The sequence below is a fragment of the Cucurbita pepo genome, chromosome LG16 (assembly GCF_002806865.2).
Source record: "Cucurbita pepo subsp. pepo cultivar mu-cu-16 chromosome LG16, ASM280686v2, whole genome shotgun sequence".
Taxonomy (NCBI): domain Eukaryota; kingdom Viridiplantae; phylum Streptophyta; class Magnoliopsida; order Cucurbitales; family Cucurbitaceae; genus Cucurbita; species Cucurbita pepo.
In genome coordinates this window covers 1,884,063-1,905,086 of record NC_036653.1, presented here as the reverse complement: position 1 = coordinate 1,905,086, position 21,024 = coordinate 1,884,063, and the positions used below count along the sequence as shown (strand labels likewise).

The window sequence follows — 21,024 nt, the reverse complement described above, 5'->3', positions numbered from 1 at the left end:
GGTGGAGAGATTGAGAGTCCCACATCTTCATTGTTCAGCGGCAGTGAGTGTCGCCGTTTCTCCTTCCACTGTTGATTGGCCCACTCACTGAATTTGGGTCCCCAATTTTGCCTACTTACCTTTCGACTCTCAACCAATTCTATGCATATTCCCACGCAAACCCCACACCAACACCCCCCGCCAGGGCTCCATGTTCCACGACCCAAATCTTCGTAAGGAATTTAATTTTCCTTCGTTCGGCCACTCGGAGTTTGTGGCATCTATTGGAGTCCAAGGTGATGGTTTTTCTTGCCTTTTCCAATCTATTTCTGCTTGTTCTTTGCCTGCAATCTGTTTGCGATAATTCCCCTGTGGAATTTGTTCTTGCTTTTGAAGGTTTTGATCTTTGTTCTTTCTAGCAGGTTGATTTGGACCACTGGGTTGAATTTTAGAAACATTTTTGTTGTGTTGTGTTGCTGCTGCTGTTTGTTTGATTTAATCGGCTGAACTGCGTTATTCGCGATGAGTGGCGCCCCGAAGAGGTCCCATGAGGATGGGGGTCACTCCTCATCTTCCAAATATCCACACGATGATTCCAGTCCCTATCGCAAGCTTTCTTCGTCACTTCCAATGCAGTATCGTCCTTCGTTTGAGATGGGTCAAGACGCCCCAATGTCGAAGATACCCCGCACGGAATCCCGTGAGGGAGATAGGAGATCCCCCCTGCACTCGATTTTTCGAATGCCTTCGTCTTCTAATGATCCTCATGTAGATCACTCTGTTGCTTCGGAAAGCAGGCCAGAGCTGTGGGACTCCAAGGACGGTGGGGACAATAGATTTGAGAATCGAGATTCAAGAGTGGAGGCTCGAGAGCTGTTTGGTGATGAAAGGAGGGATTCTCAAGCTGTGAAGTTGGAGAAGGAAATGAGATACGAAGGCAGATTGGATGATATCAAGGAAATGAAATATGATAGAGATGGTTATCACGATTACAAGGGTGAATTGAAGTCAGAAAAAGAGATGTATGGATCAGCAACCAATCACTTAAACTGGAAAGAATCAAAAGATTACCATAGAGGGAAAAGATATCCTGAAGCTTCTGTTGGAAGCTTGGAACCCTGGCATGTTTCACGCACCAGTTCACAGAGTGCAGCCGAGGCTGTAAAAGAAGCCCTAACTACTGAGGAGAAAGACTATGTTGAAACAAGGGAGGCTGTTGGAGAGAATAAAATAGATTCAAAAGGGGAGGATAAATTTAAAGAGAAGGACAGGAAAAGGAAAGATACAAAGCAGAGGGATTGGGGAGATAAAGATAAGGAAAGAAATGATCATAGGAGCAGTACTCAAGCAACGAACAGCAATGTTGAGCCCAAAGACTTGTCAAAGGAAGAGAGAGATTCGGAAAGGTGGGAGAGGGACCGGAAAGATACCTCGAAAGACAAGGAAAGGCCTCGTGAAAGGGAAAAAGACCATGTGAAGAGAGAATCATGGAATGGGATGGATAAGGAGACTGCACACCTTGAAAAGGAGTCAGGTGAAGTGTCAGCGAGAATGTTAGAGCAGGAAAATCCAATTTCAGAGCAAAAAAAGCAAAAGGATTTTGATAGCTGGAAAAATGCTGATAGAGAGGGTAGAGACAGGAAGAAAGAAAGGGATACAGACATTGAGGGAGATCGACCAGAAAAGCGTAGTAGATGTCATGAAAAAGAGTCAGATGAGGGATGTGTAGATGTTGAAGGGACTTTAGACAGAGAGAGAGAAGTTTATAATTATGGTGTTCAGCATCGGAGAAGGATGCAACGTTCAAGGGGAAGCCCTCAAGTGGCAAATAGAGAACCTCGCTTCAGGTCTCGTGCTCAAGATAATGAAGGGTACACCATATGATTTTCTTTGCAGTTTTCATTTTCCCTTGCTACCTAAATTATTGTTTTCAAATAGCGTTCATTGTTGGTGGTTCTCCCCCCCCCCCCCTGGTACCATGTGTTTCTAGGTGTTGCTTTTTCAGAGTGAATTAAGGGATTTTATTTCATCCGATCATTTCATTATGTATGTATTGTTGGGCAATTCAGTTGCATTTCCTGATTTATGTTCACTTTATGGACTTGGACTGGTATCTCCCTGCGAGGTAATTCAATGGACTATGCATGATGAGGGAGAGTCATTCCATTTGAACTCACATTTGCTATGCCTATATGATGGGAAGTTTGAACTCGATAAAAAAGACATCTAATCTATCAAATGGATACATGAATCTGATTAAGTTATATCCTATTTATTTATGCTGATATGATGAGTTTAATTGCCTGCTGGTATGTGATTTCGTGTGATAAAATGTTCACACGTCTCAACTACTTGGTTTGTTTGATAACAAATTGAGGGGAAGCTCTTCCTATCCAATTAAAAAGAGGAGGGGAGGACTTGTTCACCAAAAGGTTCTAGGTAGGCAATTTTTTGTCTTCTCTTCTCTATGGCATTATTTCTGATGTGTTGACCTGAATGCTGGTGAAAGGGGATGAGTTTGAACTCTGGGGAGTTCTAGAGTTGGAAGAGATCAAGTTTACGCTACTCATTTTCATTTTGAAGATGATACCATAATTATTATGTTTTTTGGCTGTAGGCCCTAGATATTACATAAAAGATGAGCGAAATAACAGCCTAAGGATGGAGGCTGAGGTAGAGGAAACTCCCTCCCAAAAGCTACTTGACTAGCTTCGAGTCTGATAATCATGAGGGCCTGTAGTTACAAAAGAATTTAGATCGTGAAGAGGCTCACCAAGAAGCCATATTTTTATGAAATTACAAAAAAGTCAAAANAACTCTTCCTATCCAATTAAAAAGAGGCGGGGAGGATTTGTTAACCAAAAGGTTCTAGGTAGGAAATTTTTTGTCTTCTCTTCTCTTTGGCATTATTTCTGACGTGTTGACCTGAATGCTGGTGAAAGGGGATGAGTTTGAACTCTGGGGAGTTCTAGAGTTGGAAGAGATCAAGTTTACGCTACTCATTTTCATTTTGAAGATGATACCATAATTATTATGTTTTTTGGCTGTAGGCCCTAGATATTACATAAAAGATGAGCGAAATAACAGCCTAAGGATGGAGGCTGAGGTAGAGGAAACTCCCTCCCAAAAGCTACTTGACTAGCTTCGAGTCTGATAATCATGAGGGCCTGTAGTTACAAAAGAATTTAGATCGTGAAGAGGCTCACCAAGAAGCCATATTTTTATGAAATTACAAAAAAGTCAAAATAAAGAGTCTTATCATGAAAAGATCTATCATTTCATTTGAGCCATAAGTGACACAAAAGAGATCTAGGAGTGTAACTTCCCAAAATTTAGGCCCGGTGAATGTTGGAATAAGATTATCTGTATTCTCATATGTGCTTCAGGTCCCCATGGGAATAGTCTTTCATTGTAGTTAGCTATCAACAACAAGTGAGAATTATTTTTTAATAAGAAACTAAGTTTTCATCAGGAAATAGGAAAGAATGCACAAAGGCATACAACTTTATTCTCCCTGGTACCGCATCATATTGACTCAGAAAAATGCTTTGATACTTTTTTTTCTATCCATAACTTTATTCACAGTAATATTTCTTTTTCAATTAAAGAATGGTTGTGTCACGTAATGATCCTTCTCCTGTATCTTGCAGATTACAAGGTATGCTGTCTTGTTACACTGTTCTCCTTGGTGTAAAATTCTTCTCAACTGTGACTGCTGCGATCATGCTACCTTTGCTGGATAGCTTGCGAGCTACATTATTCTAGTTTTCACTCTCTCCAAAGGCTTTGAAGCTACTTTTCTTTTCTTTTTTCTTTTTATCATGCTCTATCAATCTGTTTGACATAGAAGTATCTTTTTAACTTGGATTTATTACTCTTGCTNATAAAGAGTCTTATCTTGAAAAGATCTATTATTTCATTAGAGCCATAAGTGACACAAAAGAGATCTAGGAGTGTAACTTCCCAAGGCCCGGTGAATGTTGGAATAAGATTATCTGTATTCTCATAAGTGCTTCAGGTCCCCATGGGAATAGTCTTTCATTGTAGTTAGCTATCAACAACAAATGAGAATTATTTTTTAAATAAGAAACTAAGTTTTCATCAGGAAATATGAAAGAATGCACAAAGGCATACAACTTTATTCTCCCTGGTACCGCATCATATTGACTCAGAAAAATGCTTTGATACTTTTTTTTCTATCCATAACTTTATTCACAGTAATATTTCTTTTTCAATTAAAGAATGGTTGTGTCACGTAATGATCCTTCTCCTGTATCTTGCAGATTACAAGGTATGCTGTCTTGTTACACTGTTCTCCTTGGTGTAAAATTCTTCTCAACTGTGACTGCTGCGATCATGCTACCTTTGCTGGATAGCTTGCGAGCTACATTATTCTAGTTTTCACTCTCTCCAAAGGCTTTGAAGCTACTTTTCTTTTCTTTTTTCTTTTTATCATGCTCTATCAATCTGTTTGACATAGAAGTATCTTTTTAACTTGGATTTATTACTCTTGCTTTTTCAATTTAGGGCAGTTCTTAACAGCTCTTTAGGGAACAATAAGACAAGGAAGAACAGTTTGGGAATAAGGATTTTTATTTTAGAAACATATTTCTTTGATGTCTGATATTTGTAGAAGGGAGAAGATTTAGAGTTAATGCTAGGAGAATAGTTACAGAAATGTTCATTAAATAGCTCTGTTGTATTGAGCAATAATAACCCCAGCTTTCATTTTAATGATAGATCCACAAAGTAAACTAATCACCCTTATTGGTCTGGGTTTTATTTATTTATCTACTTATTTTATTGCTCTGGTCTATTCCTTTCTTCATTATTTCTTTCTTTTATAAGTTGTTTTTTCACTAAATAATATTGTTTCATGCATTATTATATTATTTTTTGTAAATACAATTATGCTCTATAATTGTTTCTATTTGTAACTTCAATTAAAGATAAGTTTGTTCTTCATATATATATATATATATATATATATGTATGTATATATGCATGTATGTATGTATCTATTAGTTTCCCATGCGTGTTTTTTTACAGCATGTGCTTCAACTTTAAAGAACAATTGTACCTCGGTGCATTTTATGAGTTATAAAAAAACAGATTCATGGCGTTAATTATCTTTTAAGGGGAAAAACCAGCTTAATGAAACCCATCTTGTCTTGATGATGCTATGTGTATGTATTGCTGATGCTTGATACTTTAAGATAAGCATGTCTTATCTACTAAATCTTAGTGCCTGTATTACATGCAAAATGTCTTTTCAGGAAAACCGGAAGTCTCATCTGTGGTTTATAAAGTTGGTGAGTGCGTGCAAGAACTAATAAAGTTGTGGAAGGAACATGAATCGTCACAGATAGAGAAAAATGGTGAAAGCTCACAGAATATCCCCACTCTAGAAATTCGAATACCAGCTGAACACGTTATTGCTACAAATAGGCAGGTAAAAAGCATATTTCTTCATTATTTTATCATAAAAGCATTTAAAAGCACTACCGATATGTTTTAAACTATCAATGCTGACGGCAGTGTCTCTTTATATACATAAAAAAGTATCGATAAAAGAAACAAAGGAGAGAAGCAGCAAACAGGGAAGAAGAGCTTTTTAATTGGGGGGGAGGGGGGGAAGCTGACTTTCAAGTGAACCAACAAAGAAGGGCAGCACATTGATTAGTCGGTATCAGTTTTATCTGCAATGAAAACTGATAATTTTGTTTGGTTGGTTGAAAACCAGCCATTTTTAAGATTTGTATAAATTGACTGATCGTTTATTGGTGTGGTCGGTCAATTTTGGCCAAACTCAAGATTGAGAGCGAGTGAGGTCAAGCAAGGCTCTGATGGACGTTGGAGGTAGACAAATGTACAGGGTGCTAACTACTGCGTTATTGAAAGGGTTGAGGTGCTATGAGTAGGGGAAAAATGAAAGATGGAGAGAGTTGGAAGGAAAAGAAAAAGTGGAGGGGAAAATGATACATGGGCTACGTTTTGAGCACTAGTCTCTTTTTTTAATATTATTTTAAAATTAAAAGAATATCCTTCGTTCTTTTCAACCTAGCGTGCAGAAACATTATTCTTTTTATAGGAAATAGATATATTCATGGGGGGATCCTTGGGGACAGGTAGAGAGGGAAACCGCCCAAAGGGCTACAAGAAAGAGCTTTTTATCTGCTAATACTCATTATAAGGTTGTTACTACAAAATTATTTCCTATGGTTTGAAAGAGATTATGATTATAAAACTCTTTTCTTTTTTTGCATAGCAACAATTTTTGGGAGAGTTGACCCTTAGGATTTCATCCAACGACTTTCTCCCTTTGTGTTGCATCTACAATGGTGTGTCTTTTACAAACATCATGTAAAGGATCTTGATTATCTCTTATGGGGTTGTCAGTTTGCTCATTTCTTTTGAAGCCAGTGTTTTGACGTGTTTAGGATTGCATAGGATTGTAACAGTGGTTGTACTCTCCCTTTCGAAATAAAGGAGAAGTGTTGTGGTAAGCTTGCTCTTTTTCTATCTTATGCAGTTTGTTTCGAGAGGAACAGTAAGATCTTTAGAGGGTTAGGAGAGGTCTTTGGATGATTTGTGGGTGGGAAGTATAGATGGAAGATTTTGCCTCAAGGTGTCTTACGCAAGGGGACCCTTTTCACCCTTCCTGTCCATCTAGGTGATGGATGTTCTAAGAAGACTTGTTGCTAGGTGTGGAGAAGGGGGTGATTAAGGGGTCAAATGTGGATAAGGAGTTCACTTGTTTAATCTTAAATTTGCTGATGACGCCCTCAGTTTATGTTTGGAGAAAGAGTNAGAAAAAGTGGAGGGGAAAATGATACATGGGCTACGTTTTGAGCACTAGTCTCTTTTTTTAATATTATTTTAAAATTAAAAGAATATCCTTCGTTCTTTTCAACCTAGCGTGCAGAAACATTATTCTTTTTATAGGAAATAGATATATTCATGGGGGGATCCTTGGGGACAGGTAGAGAGGGAAACCGCCCAAAGGGCTACAAGAAAGAGCTTTTTATCTGCTAATACTCATTATAAGGTTGTTACTACAAAATTATTTCCTATGGTTTGAAAGAGATTATGATTATAAAACTCTTTTCTTTTTTTGCATAGCAACAATTTTTGGGAGAGTTGACCCTTAGGATTTCATCCAACGACTTTCTCCCTTTGTGTTGCATCTACAATGGTGTGTCTTTTACAAACATCATGTAAAGGATCTTGATTATCTCTTATGGGGTTGTCAGTTTGCTCATTTCTTTTGAAGCCAGTGTTTTGGCGTGTTTAGGATTTGCATAGGATTGTAACAGTGGTTGAACTCTCCCTTTCAAAATAAAGGAGAAGTGTTGTGGTAAGCTTGCTCTTTTTCTATCTTATGCAGTTTGTTTCGAGAGGAACAGTAAGATCTTTAGAGGGTTAGGAGAGGTCTTTGGATGATTTGTGGGTGGGAAGTATAGATGGAAGATTTTGCCTCAAGGTGTCTTACGCAAGGGGACCCTTTTCACCCTTCCTGTCCATCTAGGTGATGGATGTTCTAAGAAGACTTGTTGCTAGGTGTGGAGAAGGGGGTGATTAAGGGGTCAAATGTGGATAAGGAGTTCACTTGTTTAATCTTAAATTTGCTGATGACGCCCTCAGTTTATGTTTGGAGAAAGAGTGCTCCTTTGTGAATCTTAATGGTTTTATTTTTGTTTTTATTTGAAGTTTCTTGGCCTTAAGTTCAATAGGGGTAAGTGTTCCATCTTTCTTCAACGGTTGCCTTTTTGCTCTTGAGTGTCTCTGATTGGGTGTGAGGTTAATCATCTCTTCTCTTAGTAGCTTGGCCTTTCGTTGGGTGGTAACCCAAGGAGTAAGGTCTTTTGGAACCCGATCTAGGCTAAGATTCAAAAACGTTTGTCTTCTTGGAGGAAAGTTTTTTTTTTTTTTTTTTTTTTTTCCTCTCTTAAAGAGGAAGATTCACTCATATAAAGGAAGAAGACTCACTCCTATACAATAGGTTTTCAATGGAATTCCAGGTTAGGGGGATCTTGAGAGGGCTATGAGAAATTTTATGTGGGAAGAGGTTCATGAGGGGGTGAGTCCTATCTGGTCAAGTGGGAGGTGGTTGTTAAGCCTGTGGAGCTAGGGGTCTAGGAATTGGGAACTTAACAGCCATCTAGTGAACTGGTTGAAAGTAGCACCCTTATCTTCGGGTGGCCTTGGCACTGGAAATTTTAGGAGGAATGCTGCTCTTCTAGCTAAATGGCGTTGGAGATACACTCAAAAGGAGCCAGCTATGTGGAAAACAACTGTAAGGATCAAGTATGGTCAAACAGACAACAGTTGGCTCCTAGATGATTAAAGAATCTTTGAGTACAAGTCTCTTGATTGGGTGGATCATCTGGAGATTATCAAGATCAAAGCTTTCTGCTGGTGTTTACAGCTCATTATCATATCTTTGCCAGCCTAGTTATCTGTTTCAAATGGGGCATTCTTGCAAAGGGTAAAGGGATTCTTTTGAGGATTATCTTTTTGTTGTTTCTTTATTGGGCATCGTTTGCTGAATTTTTCGTTTCCCAAGTATAATCTTTTTAAACTTCATCTTCTTGTATTTTCTTTTTTCTTTTCTACTCTAATGAAACGTCCTGTTCTTGTTAAAAAATGGTCTCTTATCAAAAAAAAAAAAAAAANGAGAAGTGTTGTGGTAAGCTTGCTCTTTTTCTATCTTATGCAGTTTGTTTCGAGAGGAACAGTAAGATCTTTAGAGGGTTAGGAGAGGTCTTTGGATGATTTGTGGGTGGGAAGTATAGATGGAAGATTTTGCCTCAAGGTGTCTTACGCAAGGGGACCCTTTTCACCCTTCCTGTCCATCTAGGTGATGGATGTTCTAAGAAGACTTGTTGCTAGGTGTGGAGAAGGGGGTGATTAAGGGGTCAAATGTGGATAAGGAGTTCACTTGTTTAATCTTAAATTTGCTGATGACGCCCTCAGTTTATGTTTGGAGAAAGAGTGCTCCTTTGTGAATCTTAATGGTTTTATTTTTGTTTTTATTTGAAGTTTCTTGGCCTTAAGTTCAATAGGGGTAAGTGTTCCATCTTTCTTCAACGGTTGCCTTTTTGCTCTTGAGTGTCTCTGATTGGGTGTGAGGTTAATCATCTCTTCTCTTAGTAGCTTGGCCTTTCGTTGGGTGGTAACCCAAGGAGTAAGGTCTTTTGGAACCCGATCTAGGCTAAGATTCAAAAACGTTTGTCTTCTTGGAGGAAAGTTTTTTTTTTTTTTTTTTTTTTTTCCTCTCTTAAAGAGGAAGATTCACTCATATAAAGGAAGAAGACTCACTCCTATACAATAGGTTTTCAATGGAATTCCAGGTTAGGGGGATCTTGAGAGGGCTATGAGAAATTTTATGTGGGAAGAGGTTCATGAGGGGGTGAGTCCTATCTGGTCAAGTGGGAGGTGGTTGTTAAGCCTGTGGAGCTAGGGGTCTAGGAATTGGGAACTTAACAGCCATCTAGTGAACTGGTTGAAAGTAGCACCCTTATCTTCGGGTGGCCTTGGCACTGGAAATTTTAGGAGGAATGCTGCTCTTCTAGCTAAATGGCGTTGGAGATACACTCAAAAGGAGCCAGCTATGTGGAAAACAACTGTAAGGATCAAGTATGGTCAAACAGACAACAGTTGGCTCCTAGATGATTAAAGAATCTTTGAGTACAAGTCTCTTGATTGGGTGGATCATCTGGAGATTATCAAGATCAAAGCTTTCTGCTGGTGTTTACAGCTCATTATCATATCTTTGCCAGCCTAGTTATCTGTTTCAAATGGGGCATTCTTGCAAAGGGTAAAGGGATTCTTTTGAGGATTATCTTTTTGTTGTTTCTTTATTGGGCATCGTTTGCTGAATTTTTCGTTTCCCAAGTATAATCTTTTTAAACTTCATCTTCTTGTATTTTCTTTTTTCTTTTCTGTAATAAAAGAATCTTGGTTAATATTTCCTTTATAAAATTTTAANGATATTCTCCTAGTGATCTGTTTCAAATGGGGCATTCTTGCAAAGGGTAAAGGGATCCTTTTGAGGATTATCTTTTTGTTGTTTCTTTATTGGGCATCGCTTGCTGAATTTTTCGTTTCCCAAGTATAATCTTTTTAGACTTCATCTTCTTGTATTCTCTTTTTGCTTTTCTATCTCTAATGAAAAGTCCTGTTCTTGTTAAAAAATGGTCTCTTATCAAAAAAAAAANAAAAATAAGATTTTTGGGAGGATAGGTGCGTCAATTCCAGACCCCTGAGCACCATGTTCCACTCCCTCTGTACAATTGCAAACTTCAGATTTTCTGTCTGTAAGGACTTCTGGTCCAATCTAACAAAGCTTGGAATTTCTTTTTTGAAGAGGTCTTTTAGACAGAGAATAGGATGAATGATTAACTCTCACTCACTATGACCAATGATGGTATTCACCCGAACCATTCCATGAACTCTATTGCTTGAAATTTAACTCCTCTGGAGCCTTTTTGCTAAATTAGCCACCAAGACCCTCCATTCAGGCCATCTTTTCTGGACACTTATCTACTAAACAGACTTGGGAAGGCAACAGCTTCAAGAAAGTGTAATTTTTTTTGTGGTCCACAACCCATGCCAGCCTAAATGTCATGGACAGAGTGCAAAAGAGAAATCCTAACTTGATTTCATCCTTGAATATATATTTTTTTAATGTATAGCTAGTAGTCATCTACCCATTCACTAAGGATTGAATTTCATCCTCAATCGTTTTGATATTGTGTGGTGTATTCCAAAGAATATAGAAGATGGCCTTATTGAATTACTCTACGGCTGGTGGTTCGAAGGAAGATTCAAAGTGATTCGGTCCAACGCAGTCAGTCTTTGGTATATTTGGAAAGAAAGAAATTCTAAACTTTCTCTAATGGGTATGATTCTTTTATCAATTTTTCAGACCACTTACAGTAGTCGGCATCAAAATGGAGTGCCCTTCACAATTCCTTTGTAACTCACCTCTTTTGTTGATCAACTTAGATATGAGGCCTTTTGTTTAATTCCTCCTTTTTGGCGCAGGGACTCTTTGTCCTTTTTGTTGATAATATATATCTTTCATCACTTCTTCTTAAAGAAAAAGTAGCAGGAGAAAAACACCCTTTTTCTTTTTTCTTTTAGTTTATTTATCTAAAGCTGGAACTCCAATTTTGCTTCTTCTTTGTTGATACAAACTGTGATCCTGTATTGTAACTCTAGGTGTGTTGTCTGTTGTTTCTTCTTCCCTGGTGTTTTTAATACCATTAGAGGCTGCTTCTATTTCTAAAAAGCAAAGAAAAAAAGTAATACTATTAAGGTCTTAAAGTAATGTGTGCAGGTCAGGGGTGGACAGCTGTGGGGAACAGATGTGTATACATATGATTCAGATCTTGTTGCTGGTATGTAATGTCCCACTGTTTTCTAGTTAATTGAATTGATGTGGATCTATGAGAAATAACACAGGTTGTTATATTTTGTTTTCTAGTTCTCATGCATACAGGCTACTGTCGACTAACAGCTTCTCCACCTCCACCTGCGATCCAGGAGTTGCGTGCAACCATCAAAGTATTACCTCCGCAAGATTGTAAGCCTGTTTTTCTTTATCTTGTTTGATAGATGGCTAAGTTTTATGATGGGGTTACAAAAAATCAAGCCCAATAAAAAAGGAGTCCACAACTTAGTAGTTGTATATCTTTGAGAAACAAACACTTTCATTGTGTTAACGAAAGGTAAATTCCAAAAGCAATCTTTGACACCCGCACCCTTAGAACTTGTAGAAAATCAAGTGGGTTTCATTGCAAAAAGAAGAAAGGAACATCAACTTGAACTAATAAATCTTGCCAAATCAGCAAACTCATTCTGATTTTTTTCGGTTATCACCAAGTTTTTTTTTTTTTTTTTTCTAAGATAGATTTTTTATTGATGAAATGAAAAACTACATGAGTTCAAACAATCATACGAAGAATAAAAAAGAAATCAGCTACTAAGGTATCATAGGAAAATGTAAAAGAAGTTTGAGAAGCCTTCTCCTCTCTCCTCCTAACCCTTCCCCTTCCAAAACCCTAGTTACCTCACTGTTTAGCCTCAAACTGGGCCACATCTTTGGTCGTCACTCCTCGTTGATTTCGTCTATCGCATGTGCGGGCCACTTCCCTCTCGGTTTCATCATCCCTTTGTTTTCTTTTAACCTTAGTCACTCCTCCTCCTTGTCGGTTCTATCTGGCGCCATTTGTTCATACTCTCTTGTAGACCAACGTTTTGGGTGAGGAAAGAAAAGGAAGTGGTGGAAATGAATTTCGAACTCAATCTGGGTGTTTTCTGCTAGCCAACAACTCTTGAAAAGACATTCATAATGCTTTAGAGGTTTATTTTCAATCCAAGATTTCTTTTAATCCCTTCATGGAAAATAAGACGACGTTGAAATAGAGTGTTGATTTTTCTGATTTGGAGTTTGATGATAAGTGGAGGAAAATTGGAAATTTTCAACCAAGAATTAAGAAATGGTATTGGATTTTTTTGAAGAATTTACGAAACTGTATTGGAAATGTTACTTGTTTTGAAGCAATTGGTCCACATTTTGGAGGTTTAGTCNGAAAATTCCAAAAGCAATCTTTGACACCTGCACCCTTAGAACTTATAGAAAATCAAGTGGGTTTCATTGCAAAAAGAAGAAAGGAACATCAACCTGAACTAATAAATCTTGCCAAATCAGCAAACTCATTCTGATTTTTTTCGGTTATCACCAAGTTTTTTTATTTTTATTTTCTAAGATAGATTTTTTATTGATGAAATGAAAAACTACATGAGTTCAAACAATCATACGAAGAATAAAAAAGAAATCAGCTACTAAGGTATCATAGGAAAATGTAAAAGAAGTTTGAGAAGCCTTCTCCTCTCTCCTCCTAACCCTTCCCCTTCCAAAACCCTAGTTACCTCACTGTTTAGCCTCAAACTGGGCCACATCTTTGGTCGTCACTCCTCGTTGATTTCGTCTATCGCATGTGCGGGCCACTTCCCTCTCGGTTTCATCATCCCTTTGTTTTCTTTTAACCTTAGTCACTCCTCCTCCTTGTCGGTTCTATCTGGCGCCATTTGTTCATACTCTCTTGTAGACCAACGTTTTGGGTGAGGAAAGAAAAGGAAGTGGTGGAAATGAATTTCGAACTCAATCTGGGTGTTTTCTGCTAGCCAACAACTCTTGAAAAGACATTCATAATGCTTTAGAGGTTTATTTTCAATCCAAGATTTCTTTTAATCCCTTCATGGAAAATAAGACGACGTTGAAATAGAGTGTTGATTTTTCTGATTTGGAGTTTGATGATAAGTGGAGGAAAATTGGAAATTTTCAACCAAGAATTAAGAAATGGTATTGGATTTTTTTGAAGAATTTACGAAACTGTATTGGAAATGTTACTTGTTTTGAAGCAATTGGTCCACATTTTGGAGGTTTAGTCAATATTCCTCCCAGACTCTTAATTTTATTGATCGCCCAACTTCTAGAATTGAAGTTAGGAAAAATATTTATGGTTCCATTCAGGCTAAGATTAAGGTAACAGATGAATTTGAAAGTCTCTCTCCACATTTTGGGGATATATCTCCTTTAGATCCTCCAAGCATTGACTATGGGGACTTGTCAATTCTTAATTTTACAAGTTCAGTAGATCGAAAGAGAATAAATCAAGTTAGGATGAATAAAGGCGCAACCATTACTTCAAGTTCCCATCATTTCCAAACCTACGCTTCATGTCTCTAAAATGAAAAATAAACTTATTGAATCTCAACCTCTCCATTATACTCTGAAGAAAGACTACTTTGGTATCCCTACTAATTCAGAGATTAATTAAACATTTTGGAAGAAGTTTATGTTTTGCTCCTCACTTCCTTTCCAAAGTTACACAACCCCCTTCACAACCTACTAACTCTTTTATTCTTTGAGTGATCACTCCCCCAAGTTCAAATGTCACTTTAACCAAAGGTATCGTTAGCTCTTCCACCACTAAGTATCCTATCTCCGCTCCAAGTGTTCACAATATTGAACCTAATGAAGCATCTGATGTTAATATGAGCAGTGAAGAATTTGAAGCACATTTAATTGATGTAGAGGTCGATGAATTTTTTGACAAGGACTCTTTTTTCATAAGCATTCAACAGTGTTCGTTTGTTGATAAAAGGAATTGAATTGAAGTTTCGTACTCAAAAACATCATTAGCAAAATATACTTCAATTCCTCCAAAATTTCATTCCTTAATTGAAGTTCGTGGATTACACATGAAAGAAATCACTCCACACTCATCACAAATTAAGATCTATTTGTGTTTCACTCATTTGTTTTGATTATCGAGCAATGAGAATTAAATATTGATAATCGAGAGGTTTTAGGGGCTTTTTTTTGGTGTTGCCTTGAAGATCATTAAGGTTCAATTTTTATTCATTTTGGAGTTCAAAGGTTGTTGGTTGTTCATATGAAGCATATTTTGGAAGATTACAAGTATGTTTAATTTGGTGGTTTGGAGTTGTGCGGTTAAGCGTATTCGAATTGTTTCTCAATTGTCAGATCTCTTTTCTCATTTTTGGAATTTGACTTTGAATATAATGTGCAAAAAGGATTGTTCTCAATTTTCAGATCTCTTCCATCCTCTATTAGTCGTTTTTGTTCAGAGCCTACTGTTCTTGGCCTTTATTTCGGTGTTTTGATTAGTTAATTATTTTAGGCTTTTTGTTGAAAAGGATTTAGTATTATTTGGATTGTTGTCTATATTCTCTTTGTAATTCTTCTTAGTTGTTTATTTTCAATGTGGAGATTTGTAACTTTTGAACATTTTAGTCTCTTTTCATTATTTCAATGAAAATTTTAATTCTGACTTGACTTAAGTCTATAAAAGCACCCCAATTAAATGCCTTTTTTCCATGCTAATGCACCTGCTAAGAGGAATAAATGTACAAAAAGACCTTCTGACGCCTTATGGTCAGTATTTAAAAAGAAAATAATAGGGTTTTTTTTTTCTTCTTTATTAATTGAAGAAAAATAAAATTTATTAACTCTAAATGCAAAAAATTGTGTTAGGGTTTTTTTTTTTTCATATTCCCACTTCAATTATGCTCTCTTCTTTATGTATATTTATATATACATACATATTTATAGTGTGCCCCACAAAAAAGGCAATGTTTTTCTTTGTGCCTTGCGCTTAAACCCTTGAAGACTATTGCACTTTATTGCACCTTGAACTTTAAACAACACTGGTCTCCAAAAATATTTGTAAATTATGTCAAATTGGTTTAGGCATGGGTTCAAATCCTTGCCTCCATTTGTTGTTGAAGTCAAAAAAAAAAAATGCAAATTATTTGTAATCATAGGAAGGGAAATTTTTGAAAATATATAGAACTTCACTCTTCAGCTATAGATAGTTTCTAATAGTTTCTCTTAGAAAATTCCAAATATCTTAATTTTACTTGGTTTGGATTACTCATTTCTTATTTATGTTGTTGAAAAACATTAATTTTTCTCTCCTTTTTTTCCCCATATCTTTTACTTGCAATGCTCTTCTTTTAAATGCATGATTTCTTGTTTTTTTCCATCAATTTTTATTGTAATTATCTTTATTTGTTGATGTTACTTCTAATTGTGTGTATTAGGTTACATTTCTACTCTTCGAAATAATGTTCGATCTCGAGCTTGGGGAGCTGCTATTGGTTGTAGCTATTGTGTTGAGAGATGCTGCATTGTGAAGGTAATGAAACTTCAAATTTTTTGGAGATAGGTTCTAAAACTTAAATAGTAGTGTAGGATTTATATATTTATATATATACATACATTAAATCCTACACTAATATTTAAGTTTTAGTATATTTATATATCTTGTGGAAAGAATAAATGGAAAGAGTAGATGGAAACCACTTGCCGTTAGTCAAGGGTAATACTTTCTCAGATGTGAGAAAAATCATGGGTATGTAGTCAAATATCATAGATCTGTGATCCTAACTACGCGTATACGAAATCATTATTATTATTATTATTATTATTATTTTTTATAGAAGACAATTTCATTGATGATTGAAATTTACGAAAGGGATGTATAATCCATGGTGTTTACCAGAGACCTCAATTTTGCAATTTGGGAGGTATACTCTAGGAAGTAAAAATATTAGACAGTTTACACCAAAATATAGCTTGGTAAACAACATTGTTGAAAAAAAGTTCTTGTATACAAAATAATTATCAGAATCTTCTTGTAATAACAGAGTACTTTTTGTTGAGTTTCAATCGGTTTTGGCAATATATTCAGGGGATTGTAGTGAAGTCGCTACTATGGACGGATGGTAAGAAGGTCCCATCCGAGGGCTAGAGAGTGATGACTGGTCCAATGATTATTCTATGTTTTATGTCATTTGGAGTGTCTTTTGGTGGTTTCTCTTGATTTCGGGAATCCCACCCCCNTTTTTATAAGAGAATTTTCGTGTGCAATTAGAGGTCATCTTTCCTTACAGAAAAAAAGTGAATATATTGATTTTAGAGCCAATTGCAACATATTGATCCTTGTATTTTGAAGGCTTTTTCCAACTTTGTTATTTTCTTCTCTCTTCAGAAAGGAGGTGGATCCATTGACCTGGAGCCGTGTCTTACACATACATCTGCAGTTGAGCCGACCCTTGCTCCTGTGGCTGTTGAGCGGACGATGACTACAAGAGCTGCAGCTTCTGTAATTACTTGACATAATATTTAACCCGTTTTCTTTTTATGTTAACTTCCTAGATTTTTTCTTTCTATCTTATAATACAATAATAGAAGTATTTTCCTGTTCATACGGTAAGATTGCTTCCTTTTCGGTATTTAGGAAATGAATACAAATTTGGCTGATGATATTTGATTAATTCAAAGATATAAAGATAATGCCCTGCTTACTGTCTGTTTCATAGTATATACTCACTATTCTCCTAACTCATTTAAAAATTTCAAAACTGAACATATTATTAGGCACTTCAAATGAATAACATATCTACCATTGTTATGATTTTTCATTTTCGTTGTAATCTGTTTTTATTTTAAATGAACTGACGGGGATTTACCATGTTATGCTATATTTTTCAGAATGCATTGCGTCAACAGAGGTTTGTTAGAGAAGTTACAATTCAGTACAACCTTTGCAACGAACCATGGTATACTTCAAACCCTCTCTATTAATACATGCATTATTTGGAACTATCATGCTTTGTTTTGTTTTATCTTGTTTTTCTGTTTACCTTGGCTTTTATGCATGTCATACTAGATCTATATATTTTCTGTTTACCTAAGAGTAACCTATATATTTTCTATTATTATTTCGATCTAACACAATACTCCATACGCATAAATTATATTTGTAGTTTGTTGGAATGCATACGCATCCCATAGCGCTGATATATGAGATAGTTTATCCTTCATACAGTTTGATCAATGAATCCTCCGAACTCCTAAACCTTATCCNACACAGATCTATATATTTTCTGTTTACCTACGCTAACCTATATATCCTCTATTATTATTTCGATCTAACACAATACTGCATACGCATAAATAATATTTGTAGTTTGTTGGAATTCATACGCATCCCATAGCGCTGATATATGAGATAGTTTATCCTTCAGACAGTTTGATCAATGAATCCTCCGAACTCCTAAACCTTATCCAATTATTATCAATGTTCTTAAAAAGACTTTTCAGGCTTTTCCCTTGCATCAAGTCAAGGCTCAATACTTGATGATACTTGCCCAAGTTCACCACTAGCAAATATTGTCCTATTTGGGCTTTCCCTTTCGGACTTTTCCTCAAGGTTTTTAAAACGTGTCTGCTATAGGGAGAGGTTTCCACACTCTTATAAAGAATGAATGATTTGTTCACCTCCCTGACCAATGTGAGATCGCACAATCCACCCACCTTCGGCGCCCAGTGTCCTCGCTGGGCCTCGTTTCCTTCTCCAATCAATGTGGGACCCTCCAATCCACCCTCCTTCGAGGCCCAGCGTCCATACTGGCACACCGCCTCATGTCCCCCCTTTCGGGGCTCCGCTTCCTCACTGACACATTGCCCGGTGTCTGGCTCTGATACTATTTGTAACAGCCCAAGCTCACTGCAAGTAGATATTGTCCTCTTTGGGCTCCCACATCGGTCGGGGAGGAGAACGAATCATTCTTTATAAGGGTGGGAAAACCTCTCACTAGCAGACACATTTTAAAAACTTTGAGGGAAAGCCCAAAGAGGACAATATTTGCTAGCAGTGGGCTCGGGTTGTTACAACACTAATATGCAAGCTCATTTACAATGTTATTTTGATGATTTGTAAAGAACGTCTATCACCATGGGGGATCTTAGTGGTCGAGAGAGGCCAGGTCAAGTAGTAGTGAACACTTGGATGTTTTCTAGATGTTTGTAGGATTCAACAAATGTCACAAGTGATTAGTGAATAGCATATATCTATGAGATAGTTTGGATTCCCATGTTTATCCAAAAACAGGAAAGTAGGATACATTAGTGCCTTGCTTTTAAGAATTTTTTTGGCAGTCACTGGCATTGTCATGACATATTTCATATGTTCTTGTACAATACAAAACATAGCCATAATTGAATCTTGCTTAGTGTGATATCCTATGTTTCTTGAACATTACATAACATACCCATATTTGAATTTTGCATTGTGTGCTTTCTTATGTTTCTTGTACACTACATAACATAAAAAATTCACTTTGTAGTGTTAATTAAATCACAGATGCATATTGCCCCTGGATTTACTCTAGATGGTTGCACAATGTTCGTATTAAATGTTCCATCTACAAAACTCTGCAGGATTAAATACAGTATTAGTATTGTTGCGGATAAAGGTCTAAAGAAACCTCTCTACACATCTGCGCGGTTGAAGAAGGGAGAAGTTTTATATCTAGAAACGCATTCATGCAGGTATGTCAAGTCCCATGGTGTTTTCCTTACCTCTCATAAACAACAAATAAGTTGATTTCTGAAACACATGATGTGGATATTTCACGAGCTACATTGTGAAAGCCTCATTAAGAAGAAAAAACTTCCTTTAGAATATTTCAGGCATCAATGAAATATTTTTCATATAAAATAATTTGTCTGAAAGAACTACTTTGTGAAGGTATGAACTCTGCTTTTCCGGGGAGAAAATGGTGAAAGCCATTGCAGCATCTCAGGGGCATGAATCTGAAGCTGAGAAATCTCAGAATCACATTATGCACTGCCCAAATGGTGAAAGAACCGATAATGATAATACTTTGATCGATGTGTTTCGGTGGTCTCGCTGTAAGAAGCCACTGCCTCAGAAGGTTATGCGTTCTATTGGGATTCCACTGCCTTCTGAACACATGGAGGTACTTTTCTCCAGCTTTCTTTCAATCTTTCAAAGTTAAATTCTATCAGAATGTCTTGCATCTTCATTGATTTATTTACTTCAAAGATTGCTGTGTAGTGGGCTTTCTGGTGCCTATTTTAGTACATTTTTCTGCCTAAAGTTGCCATGACTTCACTTTCACGTTTTCACTTTCACGTTTCCAGTTAGCGGCATGTTATATCTCTCGTTAAATCCTAGTAGATAATAATATGGGGTTGCTATGGCCCATTCTTTAAATGTAGTCTAATGGCACGCTGTAATAGACCCTTAGAGAGAAAGAGGATGAAACTTCTCTTTCTGTGATGATTTCATTTATTTTTCACGACCTATATTAGGTCACATATTAAGGTAGAGATTGGCAAAGATCAATAGTACAGTCATCAGGAGGTGTGCCAGCGAAGACGCTGGGGCCCTAAGAGGGGTAGATTGTGANTGGTTACATATTAAGGTCATTTCATAGAAGAGATTGGCAAAGATCAATAGTACAGTCATCAGGAGGTGTGCCAGCGAGGACGCTGAGTCCCTAAGAGGGGTAGATTGTGAGATCCCACATCGGTTGGGAAAGGGGAACGAAGCATTCCTTATAAGGGTGTAGAAACCTCTCTCTTGCTAACACGTTTTAAAACTTTGAGGGAAAGCCCAGACGGGAAAGTCTAAAGAATACAATATCAAAGCTAGCTGTTACAAATATTCCCGTCTAAAGAATACAATATCAAAGCTAGCTGTTACAAATATATTGACTAAGATAAATAATACACCATGGCTTTGAGCATTTTCATCTTTATGGATAAAATTGAATTGCCAACTTTCCTTGTGGTTGGAGCTTCGAATCTCGACTCCTATATTTACTATAAGCATCTGATTGAATTACTTTTCTTTTTTAGGTACTTGAGGATAATTTGGACTGGGAAGATGTACGGTGGTCACAGACTGGAGTTTGGATAGCTGGGAAAGAATATGTACTTGCTCGTGTGCATTTCCTATCCATGAATTAGTTGCATTTTTAGGATCGATCTTGTTACTTTTAGATGTATGAGAGTATATATATTTCATAATCATATTTCAGAGTAGTAGGTGGGATGCTATCACAATAGTGCTGATTCTTTTCTAGTTGATATTATTATATTGGATGTGGAAAACTTGGTTCTTTGATCTTGCATCTCATCATATCAATACTCTATCATACTCTTCATCAGTACTAGGAAAATCATTTAGATACACTCAGCACTTGTAACTTCTTGATTTCATGAATGTGATACAATTATGTAAGATAACTCATTTTAAATTGACCCTTTGATATCAAACCTAGGCAAGGAGAGCCACATGGGTTCAGCTAAAAGATTATGGACTAAATTATATCAAAACTACGTGTCCGATGTCCGATGTCTGATGCAACTCTAAGCTAAAAGATTATGGACTTATAATTTTGTATCTAGTAGATCTGTGAATTTTAAAAACTTTAACCAAAGTTTGTAATAGCTTGTAATGAGCCCTTCTAAATTATATCAAAACTACGTGTCCGATGTCCGATGCAACTCTAAGCTAAAAGATTATGGACTTATAATTTTGTATCTAGTAGATCTGTGAATTTTAAAAACTTTAAAAACTTTAACCAAAGTTTGTAATAGCTTGTAATGAGCCCTTTCACACTTCACCGCAA

The 21,024-nt window shown here is 36.7% G+C and overlaps 1 protein-coding gene across 2 annotated transcripts; it reads left to right on the top strand.

Annotated features, from left to right (window-relative positions):
* The first annotated feature begins 5 nt into the window (after window positions 1-5).
* LOC111777113 (zinc finger CCCH domain-containing protein 13-like) lies at window positions 6-20,521 on the top strand. 2 transcript variants are annotated; one of them, XM_023656557.1, is made up of 12 exons: window positions 6-275; window positions 402-1,850; window positions 3,630-3,637; window positions 5,256-5,431; window positions 11,324-11,384; window positions 11,471-11,569; window positions 15,619-15,713; window positions 16,569-16,682; window positions 17,072-17,139; window positions 18,803-18,913; window positions 19,113-19,344; window positions 20,249-20,521. In XM_023656557.1, exons 2-12 carry the CDS (start codon window positions 502-504, stop codon window positions 20,357-20,359), a joined length of 2,424 nt encoding a protein of 807 aa, XP_023512325.1. In that variant the 5' UTR covers window positions 6-275; window positions 402-501; the 3' UTR covers window positions 20,360-20,521. The 2 variants fall into 2 exon arrangements, with proteins under 2 accessions (XP_023512325.1, XP_023512327.1); XM_023656559.1 differs by having other exon boundaries at window positions 399-1,850.
* Window positions 20,522-21,024: the final 503 nt, after the last annotated feature.